At 37.4% G+C, this 11,126-nt stretch overlaps 2 protein-coding genes across 2 annotated transcripts; one reads left to right on the top strand and one right to left on the bottom strand.

The window, feature by feature from the left end:
* Window positions 1-505: 505 nt before the first annotated feature.
* On the top strand, window positions 506-5,521 carry LOC125794040 (GTPase IMAP family member 8-like). Its single transcript, XM_049473443.1, has 3 exons — window positions 506-1,100; window positions 4,263-5,167; window positions 5,510-5,521. Exons 1-3 carry the CDS (start codon window positions 506-508, stop codon window positions 5,519-5,521), a joined length of 1,512 nt encoding a protein of 503 aa, XP_049329400.1.
* Window positions 5,522-8,646: 3,125 nt separating this feature from the next.
* On the bottom strand, window positions 8,647-9,780 carry LOC125794039 (GTPase IMAP family member 7-like). Its single transcript, XM_049473442.1, has one exon. The coding sequence runs from the start codon at window positions 9,778-9,780 to the stop codon at window positions 8,647-8,649; it is 1,134 nt and encodes a 377-aa protein (XP_049329399.1).
* Window positions 9,781-11,126: the final 1,346 nt, after the last annotated feature.

Raw genomic sequence — 11,126 nt, 5'->3', positions numbered from 1 at the left:
AGGAAGGACAGAAGCACCAGAATTGGCATAAGTGACTTACTGTAGATGGTCAGATATATTTTTTTTCTGAAATTGTTTCATAATCTTTAGACAGTTTTTGAAGATTGGTAAAGCTTTGCCAAACTCTGCTTTGCAAAACTCAGCCAAACTCTGCCTGTGACATGTTCTCCTCTAGCTTTAGAACCACTTATCGGCCTTTTGTTACCCCTGGCTATTTGAGAGTTGTTGCTGCCATCAAGTTCTATATGTTTTAATTTTTTTCATAAAATGGTAAATGTCTCACTCTCAGCATCTCATATATCTGATATGTTTAATTGCAATAAATCACTGCATTCTGTTTAAATCTGCATTCATAGATTTTGCCCAGTGTTCCAACATTTTGGGAATTGGGTTGTATAAACAATTTCCAATTTGAAAAGTTCTGCATGGCATCAGAATTTATAATTTTTTTTAATGAATTGCCTTTTTTTCTTTTTCATTTTTAGGTATTTAAAAGGCTCACAATATGTCAACAGTCCCAGGGGGCACACTTGGACATCAGTGTTATAATATCATTCTACTGGGAAAAACTGGCTCTGGGAAAAGTGCTTCAGGAAACACTATTTTAGGACAGAATGTTTTTGTTTCCAAGAAAAGTTTTAAAAATGTAACTCAAGAAGTAAAAAAGGCGTCCGTGGACTTGACTGATGGAGTGACTCTTACAGTGTATGACACACCAGGACTCTTTGACTTAGCCAGAAGCAATGAAGCTATAGTAGACAACTGGCAGCCTCTCCTTCAGTTAGACCCATCAGTCCCCACTGTGTTCCTTCTGGTAATGAAAACTGACAGATTAACTCCAGAAGAGAAGAGAACTGTTGAACTGATAGAACAGATTTTAGGAGATATACTCCTTCAGAACACCTGGATTCTCTTCACCAGAGGAGATGAGCTGGAGAGAGAAGGTCTTACTATAGAAGACTTTATATCAGAGACTGAAGAGCTGAAGAGAGTCGTACAGAGATTTAACAACAGATTCCACGTCTTCAACAACATCAAACACAATCCTGATCAAGTGACACAACTGATAGAGAAAATAAAAAATACACCACTCATCAAAGGTAACCTTACCTAAACTTATATTTCATATTTTTTCAAACAATCCTTAGCTGCACTAACTTTTTATTTCCACAGTTACAAAATAACACTTGTGTAGACAATTGTAAATTATTTTAATTTCAAGGTTTAACAGAAAATTGAACTATGTAAAAAATATATGTATTTATGTCATTACATTTACACTTAACCACTATGTTTCTCTCTGCTAGTAGATCACACTAGAGCACCATCATCTTAGAGCAAAACAATTGCTTCAGCCATGTGTTTACCTTGTCCTGTTTGTCGGTTTTAACTCTATTTAGCTTGCTGTGTCTATTAAAATCTCAGGTCTAACTCTGCAAAGGCCAGCTGCCAGCACCACAGCTGCCCCAACCTTGCTGAGCCCAGAGCTGTTGTGTCTGTTAGCATTGTGTCCATTACTCTGCCCATGCCCACTGTGTATCATGACTAACCTGATCCCATTCAAGCTGCTATCCCTGTTAACATTGCAGCTATCCTGCTCCAAATATCTAAATTGTAAATTGTTTCAACAAATTCCTAGATGACAATGCTGTGGTGGTAGCCAATGTCCTGTCATTTTTGCAGAACTAACCATACATACCAGGAGTCAGCTAGTCACCAGCAGTCTCCAAATCATACAGCAGTCAGCTAATTATACAGTAGTTAACTAAACACAGCTGTCTGCAATTCACCAGCAGTCCTTTAATCATACACCAGGCAGATAATCGTAGTAGTTTGCAAATCATACAGCAGTCTGCATATTCACCAGCAGTCCTCTAATCATACAGCAGTCAGCTAATCATACAGCACTCTATAAATCACACAGCACTCTTTAAATCACACAGCAATCAGCTAATCACACAACAGTCAGCTATTCCTACAGCAGTCCTTTAATAATTTAGCAGTCTGCTAATCATACCGCAGTCTGCTAATCATACAGCAGTCCTCTAAACCTACAGCAGTCAGCTAATCATACAGCAGTTTGCTAATGATACAGCAGTCTGTTAATAATACAGCAGTTTGCTAATCATACAGCAGTCCATTAATAATAATACAGCATTCTGCTAATCATACAGCAGTCCATTAATCAAAATACAGCAGTCTGCTAATCATACAATAGTCCTCTAATCATACATCTGTACACTAATTACACAAAAATCCTCTAATCATACAGCAGTCCACTAATAATACAGCAGTCCTCTAATCATACAGTAGTTTGGAAATCACAAAGCAGTATACTAATCATACAGCAGTCAGCTAATCATACAGCAGTCTGCTAATCATACAGTAGTCTGCAAATCACAAAACATTCTACTAATCATACAGCAGTCAGCTAATTATACAGCAGTCTGCTAATCATTCAGTAGTCTGCTAATCATACAGAAGTCCTCTAATCATACAGTAGTCTGTAAATCACAAAGCAGTCTATGGCGTCACATCAATGTCAAAAGTCGGGGTGAAAATAACAGGGGCCTCATGTACTAAGACTTGTGTGCACTTTCTACTAAAATGTTCTGTAAGTTCAGACCTGAAACATCGCAATCAACTTGAAATCAAGCGCAAATGCACAAAAACATCACACCTGCCATGTCTTCTCCCTCAATTACGCAGAGTATAATGTTGGAATAATAATAATAATAACAATAATAATAATAACAATAATAATATTATGTTAAGAAAAGTGTTGCAAGACGTGTAGCGTAATAACTAATAATTACTCATGTATTAAATGTATTATTCTAAGATGGATAATACATTTCATTTGAATGCTTTAAAAAAGTTGCTTACCAAGAAGCCACACGTCACACACTCAGCTTGTTTTCTTATCTATCCTCTTATGCTCTGGGAAATCTAAAACAGCTTATAAGCCAGTCATCATCATGGGCCAAAAAAACATAATCGTCTTGGAAAACACGCACTTAATGAATTTGGCAATATTTTCCAATAATGCCAACACTGCCATCTCCAACAACTCCAGCGCAAAGTTTTATGCATTTTTATATAATCTAAGTGGAAACACTTTGAACGAATACTTCTGTAAGCCAATGAAATTGTCTGATTCATTTACTTTATTTTACCTAATAATGGCTTACTACAATATGTGCATAAAGGATATCTTAATAGTTGTAATTTCAATGCATCGCCTCTAAGTGTCGCCAAATGAAAAAAAACAAAACAATACATACGCACAAAAAAAAGGCGTATGCCGAAATGAAAGTGCCTTGGGGGAACGCACTTTCTCACATTCAAGTCAAATTTAGTACATCTGACCGTGAGCGTGAAATATGGCGTATGCAATGTTTTAGTACATGAGGCCCCAGGTGAAAAAAAATAACCAGCGTGTTTTAACATTTTGTTTGGGAGTTTTTTGTGCTTGAGTTTTGAAAGGGGTGGTTTTGATAGTTTGGGGGCTGGGTCAGGGTCGCCTTCACCAGCGAATGCTATTGGCTGATATCTCCAGGGTTTGTGACGGACCGCCTACCTCTACGAGCCGGAGGAGGGCGGAGAAAGAAGGAAGCAGCTAGCACCGGTTACTCCAAGCACTAAAGCCAGGCAGACAGAGCCGGCGCAGACATAGCTAACTCTCCTGCCATAGCTAACTCTCCCTCCTCCGGCTCTTGGAGGTAGGCGGTCCGTCACGATCCGTGGAGATGTCAGCCAATAGCGTTCTCTGAGGGAGGCGACCCTGACCTCGCCCCCAAACTGTCAAAACCACCCCTTTCAAAGCGATATTCTGTTCAGCACACACATGATTCCCTTTTTTGGCTTAAGCTAGCAAAAAATGTATTTACAAACGCAAAATGTTAAAACAAGCTGTTTAGTTTGTTTCACCTGTTATTATGCGCCACCATCTTTTGACATTGATGTGACGCCATAGCAGTCCTGTAATCATACAGCAATAAGCTAATCATACAGCAGTGTGCTAATAATACAGCAGTCCTTTAATCAAACAGCAGTCACCTAATAATAAAGCAGTCCGCTAATCACACAGCAGTCCATTATTTATACAGCACTCTGTTAATCATACAAGTGCTTTGTAGTCTAAGTTTATTCATTGGCCATTTTTAAGTCTTTCGAAGCTGAGAAAATATTTACTGCTGGAAGTGACATTTGTGTTTTTCTTGTTTGCATGCTAAGCTGAAATAATAATTTCTCCTCTAAAGTTTCAGATATGAAACGTCCTAAGAGAATCTCCCCTCAGCCAGAGAAAGATCCTGCTGAGAGAAGAATTGTTTTGCTGGGGAAAACTGGAGTTGGGAAGAGTGCTGCAGGAAACACCATCCTGGGAGAGACCAGATTCATATCTGAAATCAACACCTCTTCAGTAACAACATGGTCAGAAATGCAGAAGACAGTGGTAGCAGGGAGGGAAGTGTGTGTGGTGGACACACCAGGGATATTTGATACTACAGCATCCCTAAATGATCTGGCTCGGGGGATAGGGATGAGTGTTTATCTGTCTGGTCAAGGACCTCACGCCTTCCTTTACGTTCAGCCCATTAATATCAGATACACACAGCAGGAGGAGGAAGTGGTTGATAAATTAGAGCAGATGTTTGGAGCAGAGATGAGGAAATACACCATCATTCTCTTCACTCACGGAGATCAGCTAGAGGGAGAGAGTGTGGAAAAACTGATTAGAAAAAACAAGTCTCTCAGCAGGCTGGTAGATCAGTGTGGAGGATATCATGTGTTTAATAATAAAGATCTGAAGAACAGACAACAGGTTACAGATCTTCTGGAGAAGATAGACAGAATGGTGGAGAGAAATGGAGGAAGCTGCTATTCTACTGAGATTTTTGAAGATGCAGCAAGATGCAGACAAAAAGTCAATGAAAACATTTTAAAAACACAAACATCACCAATACAGGGCCCAGGACCTTTTAGTGAACCACCACTTTCTAGCGATCCAGGACCTTCTAGTGATCCTGGACTTTCTAGTGAAACAACATGGTATCAGAACTTCTTAGATTTTTATGAAAAGCACAAGCGAGCTTTCATTATTGCTGGATGTGTTGCAGGTGGTGCTACACTTGGAGCACTGCTGGGTGGTTTATTAGGTTGTTGTGTAGGTATTGGCTTGGGTATTACGACTGGGGTAGTGGGAGGATGTGCAGGATGTGGCCTAATGCGTCCTGTGAAGCAACCTCATACAGTTAGTGGGGAAGGTACCTCACAACCTGTTTGCTCTAACAATAAGCCAGAGAAATGGCCCCAAACATTTGATCTGAAAATAAAGAAAATAATCTGTAAAAAATGAAATGCAGCTAAAGATATTTTGCCGTTTTGGCGCTATGCCACCGCCTCCTGGTTTTACCCCTAATAGGTTTATTTTGTTTGTTTGTTTATTGGTGTTGGTTGATGGGTGTGATAGGGGATAACCTTGTCTTTTAAATCTTCTTATTTTAAGCTCTACATTTAAGCTCTTCAAGTGCAGTAATTGGTACAAATTTGAGTACAAAAAGTGTGCCAAACTTTTACAGTAAACAACCAGGGAAAATTGTAAAAATAATAATAAAAATATTTGTATATTGTAAAATATTGTAATATCTTTTACAATATTTGTAAATATTATTGTAAAATATTGTATAAGAGTAACAGCTTACAGTTGGTAAGTAGCAATGGAAACTGATCTTGAAAATGGATTCTAAAAAATTTAAATTTCAAAAGCCATTCTATAGTAAAGCAGTCCTGGAACAGATCTTGGTATTGCACTGTCTACTGCAGCATTTGCACTTACACACAGCACATTCACACTTTCATCATAATAACTTACAGCACTTACAACTAAATAACAGAATGTTCTAAAACCTTTGACTGATAGTGTGTACATTGTTTTTCTAATGTATTACTTATTCATTAAGAGGGCTTTAGTATCTTTTATATTTAACCTCATTTAAACTGCTTCACAGCCTTCTGCTTGTCCTTTTTTACATACAGTCAGGCTGGAAAGTGCATGCTCCTATCACCTTCTTCTTTTAAATTCTGCACAAAATATCACACAATGACAAAGTGAAAACAGGCTTCTGGCATTTGTAAAAAATTATTAAAAATGCAAAATATCAGATGGAGACCTGTTGTTTATTTTTTACTGGATTCGACTTTGTTAAACTTTGTTATTCCTAAAGAAGAATAACAGGATATTTTCTTTTACAAATATTAGTGCATGTGGGAAAAAAACAATGAAGAAGGTAGGACACTGCATAAAGTAAACCATGCATGTAAGCCATCCCTTCTGCTGACTATAATCACCAGGAGGACTTGAGTGGAGCACTTGAGTAGATTATACAAAATTAGATGATATTAGATGATAAGGGTAATGCTTATAGTGTGTGGTGTTACTTGCTTTTTTCCTGTCCATTTCAAAAACAGATAAAGGTATGGTTAAAATTTTTTATCTTTTAAGTTTATCTTATATGTTTTTGCAAATTTACTTAAGTGTTTAGTGTTAGCACCAAGAAAATAATTTGTGTGAATTGTGTAGATTTAGATCTATAGTTCTCCAGTATTTAGTTGAACCTTTGTTTGTATTATAACACTAAATTCCTAAATTGATACAATTTCACACCCTCAGCTTAGTATTTGGCTGCACACCCTTTGAAAATAACAGAACTTGATCGATTTCTATAACAATTAACACGCTTCTTACACCTCTAAACTGGGTTTTTGCAAACAGCTCCAGGTGTCTCACATTTGAAGGGTGCATCTCCTAACAGCAATTTTAAGGTCCCTTCACAGGTGTTCAATTGGAATTGTATTCAGACTCATTGCTGGCCACTTTGGAACTCTCCAGCACTTTGTTTCCATCCATCTCTGGGTGCTTTTTGGAGTATGTTTGGGGTCATTGTTCTGCTGAAAGACCCATGACCTAGAACACAAACCTAGCTTTCTGATACTGTTCCCTATATTCCCTACATCTTTGAACCTCCACCATATTTGACTGTAGGTACTGTGTTCTTTCCTTTGTAGGCCGCATTCCATTCATAATTAAACAGCAGAATTATGTGCTTTAATAATCTTGGTCTCATCTGTCCAAAACACATTTTCCCAGAAGGATGTTTGTGCTGTCACTGCAGGACAGCTTGAATTTCTTGGGAACTTGATTGGGGCTGCTTATCCAAACTTTTTGCAAACTTTTATCAGTGTTTTTCTCTTCTGTTCCACTTCAGAGAGGTTAGCTACAGTGCCATAGATTCTAAACTTCTTGATTATGTTGACAAAGGATCATCAAGACTTCAGGAGATTAGGAGATACCTTGGGATTGTTGATATTTTTCCACAATTTTGGTTCTCAGGTTTTCACACAGTTTTCTTCCCCCTTTTCTGTTCTCAATGCTTACTGTTGCACACACAGACACACAATGCTGTACTTCTAATCTACTTTTCTCATTTTTATCTGGTTTCAGTTGTAATTTTTACATCACCCACACCTGTTATTGACACAGGTGAGTTTAAATGAGCATCACATGCTTGAATCGTCATTTGCCCACAAATTTGAAAAGTGTAAATCATTTTGTCTGTCCCATGTTTGTTTTGTGTAAAATTATTTTTTCAAAAATACCTTCATACACCACCATGTTCCTCTGTGGTGTATTTTCTATGTTGTTCAACTCACTAATGCAAAAACTTAATAACTTAATTTGATCATTCCTAAAGGTTCTGTTATTGATTTGAATTGTGTTTTTTTGAGGCTCATAATTGGCCTATTTTACTTTACATTTGTGTACCTTATATTAAGAGTGTTTGTGGAATAACATACAAACAAACCATACCTGTGGTTGCAAAGCTGTGCATTAATTCATTGTTTCTTTATGCTTGTGTAAATGTATATAAAATATGTGTATGACTGTTTAAAATGGTTGCAATGCTATGTTAATGTGGTTATTTCCATATTTTTGTTAAAACATTTACAATTAAATAAAGAGTCTAACCTTTAATCACATATTGATTGCTTCATTTTAAATTAATTTACTCTGATTTTCAGACAACCTGTTACTGTTACAATATACACAATCACATAAACAAAACATTTGTGTTTAGTTAATACATGACAATAATGTAACTTGCACACTAAGTTATTAATAGATTGTAATATAATAGATTGTAACTTTAAGCTTATTAACACTGGAAAGAGAAACATTCCATAATATGACACTTCATGACACACTCCAACAATCTGACTGATTGCTTGCCAGCACATTTTGCACTGTCTGCATACAATGAAGAATGGAAAAGTTTTTTGTGTTTCTGGAACAGTTTATTGTTTCTTTAAAAAATAAAAAGGTGAGATGTAAATCAAAATGAAACAGCACTGTAAGCTTAATCATAACACAAAGTCCATAGCCGTAAGCACTAATGTAAATTAATGTTAAATGATTTAAACACTTCTGGAACAGGTTGTGAAGATGGCTATTATGTGGTTCTGTTAGGAGTTACGATTTAGAATAAAAAATGAATTTATACTGTATTAAGTGGTTTTAAATGTATATTTTAACCACACCAGGTACAAAAATAGTTTACACTCAGTTTCTCAAACTTGAGTAAATCCTTAGCAGTTCTTTGCTGCAATAATGGCACCAAAGCCTCCAGCAATCCCTGCTACAATTGCAGGTGAAGCTCCTCCCGGTCCTCTCCAGCACAGTGCAGGTAAGCCAAAAGCAACAGCACACAAGATGCGCACAGTCCTTTTAGTAGGTTTAGTAGCACTTAACACCTTATTTAGGAGATGTGTGCACACTATTGGTACTGCTCCTCCAACCTCCACTGACACTCCTATCAGACATCCCCTCAAAAATGATTTTGCTTCAACAGGACCTATATGCGTATAAACACCTCCCATTGCTATGATAACTAAAGAGTTAAGAAGGTAAACATGCTTCGACTTAAGCAGATAACACATTAAAACAGACAATGCCTTTCTGAAATGTTCCTTTCTTTTCTTTGGTCCAGGCTCAGTACTCTTGGACCTTTCCTGATCTTTACCAGCAGTTTTCCCATGCACAGGTTCTTCTGTGTTTTGTCTTATCCGATAGTCTAACATTTCTCTCTGCTGTTCTGCTCTCCTTTCAGCCTCTTGCAGCGTCTCCAGTGTGTAGCATCTGTTCTCATTCTCAGACACCATGTGATCTATCTTCTGCAGAAGCTCAGTCACCTGCTGTCTGTTATCTGGATCTTTATTATTGAGTAGATGAAATCTTCCTCCACAGAGATTTACCAGATTCTCTAACATCTGGTTCTGTGAGATCAGTGTTTGTATTTGTGAGTTATTCAGCTGATCTCCGTGTGTGAAGAGGATTACAGTGTGGTTAAATGCTTCCTCTCCATAACTCTGCTCAAACAGCAGCATCATATCTGCTTCTTGCTTGGTAAAGGTGGTGAGTTTCAGTATGAAGACGAAGGCATTGACTCCTGGAGAAGACAGAATCACACTTTTCTCTATCTCTGATCTCAGATCTTCTTCATAAGTGTTAAAGAAAAAATCTGGAGTGTCTACAACCCTCACTGTTCTCCCCCCGACAGTAGAACTCTGTTTCTGACAGCGTATCGTAACTGATAAAGAACTGAGTTCTGTGTGAAACTGGTTCGATCCTAAGATGGTGTTCCCAGCTGAGCTTTTTCCTACTCCAGTTTTTCCAAACAACACGATCCGGAGTTCAGTTTCAGTTTCAGCCTGGAGAGCCATAGCAGACCTGAGAATGTAAACAGACACACACAAAATAAAGCAATGTGGACCTTGTATAACAAAATGTTTTTATTAATGATCAAGCTTATGAAACACAAAAAGGAGAAACTACAGTGTGAGATGGAGAATGCAGAGTAGAGCATCACAACATATTTTAAACATCTACAACTGCAGCACACTCATGCAAATATCTCACAGTATAACGTCTCATGTATTACTATGAAAATGTTGCATGGAAATGAGCTCAGAGCTTCAATGGCTTGCAGATACAACGAACTTTGTTGTTGTACTAATGGAAAAGCTTCTGCTGTGTAGAAATAAACACTGCTCATTATTCACATACATTGTAAAAATATAATATTTAATGGCTACTAACTTTATGTTACAGCATAGAGATTTCTTTTGATCAACTGATTTGGAGTGACTGGTCTTTAGACTCTTGGCTACAGCCAAAGTCAAGCATTGTATTGCAATTTATTCACTTACTCACTCAAGGTCTACCCCAAGGGTCGCGGGGGAGTATACACCCTGGCAGCGGAAGGCAATGTACACCGTGAACAGGCTGCCAGTCCATCGCAGAGCATTTCGATTACTTTATGTAATTTTATTTTATTATTTTATCTTATATAAGCATAATAAATCATGGTTGTTTCATTTTTTTGCTTTTGACATTCATAACAATAAGAATCTGGCGGTTGTTATGCTGTGTCAAAATTTCATGATGGATCTATCAAACTGTACTGTGTAGGATACACACATGGTTGCAATGAAAATACTGACAGATACAGCCTTCTTGAATTACATCATAAGCAGTAATCAAATGAGATATTAAGTAATTTGCAACATGTTTTCAATAAAATAAAACCTTATTTAAGACAGACAGAGCTGTAAGAATTTAGAGTTAATTGTGGGTGGGTGTAGACTCTTACCTCTTTATAAACGCTTCTTTATCAGCTGTTTAACGTCCTGTCCTTAAGCTTCACCGGACCTCCGTGAAAACAGCAGCCAAAAACAGAGATTTAGTATCTTAAAGCCATTTTGTTTCACCTGTTATACGTGCAATTTATAAACAACAAAATGTCGGACTGATAATGTTTTACTTTCACTTTTAATACGCAGCTCATCAGCGCCCCACAGGGAAAGCAGGTTAAGCGCATCTTCTATTTTTCACACATTTCACACTTTTGTGGGTTACGTTTGTCTACTTGTGTATTACAGCTGGATCCGCTTTAAAATATAGTAATGATGCAGGTGTTCTATACCTGTCTGACCTTTATAAACATCACATGGCAATACACATTTACAGAGTAGTCGACTAAGTATAATGAATGCATTACAATGATGAG

The sequence above is a fragment of the Astyanax mexicanus genome, unplaced genomic scaffold (assembly GCF_023375975.1).
Source record: "Astyanax mexicanus isolate ESR-SI-001 unplaced genomic scaffold, AstMex3_surface scaffold_38, whole genome shotgun sequence".
Classification (NCBI taxonomy): Eukaryota; Metazoa; Chordata; class Actinopteri; order Characiformes; family Acestrorhamphidae; genus Astyanax; species Astyanax mexicanus.
Note: the sequence above shows the minus strand (reverse complement) of the source record. Positions and strands in the feature narration are given on the sequence as shown.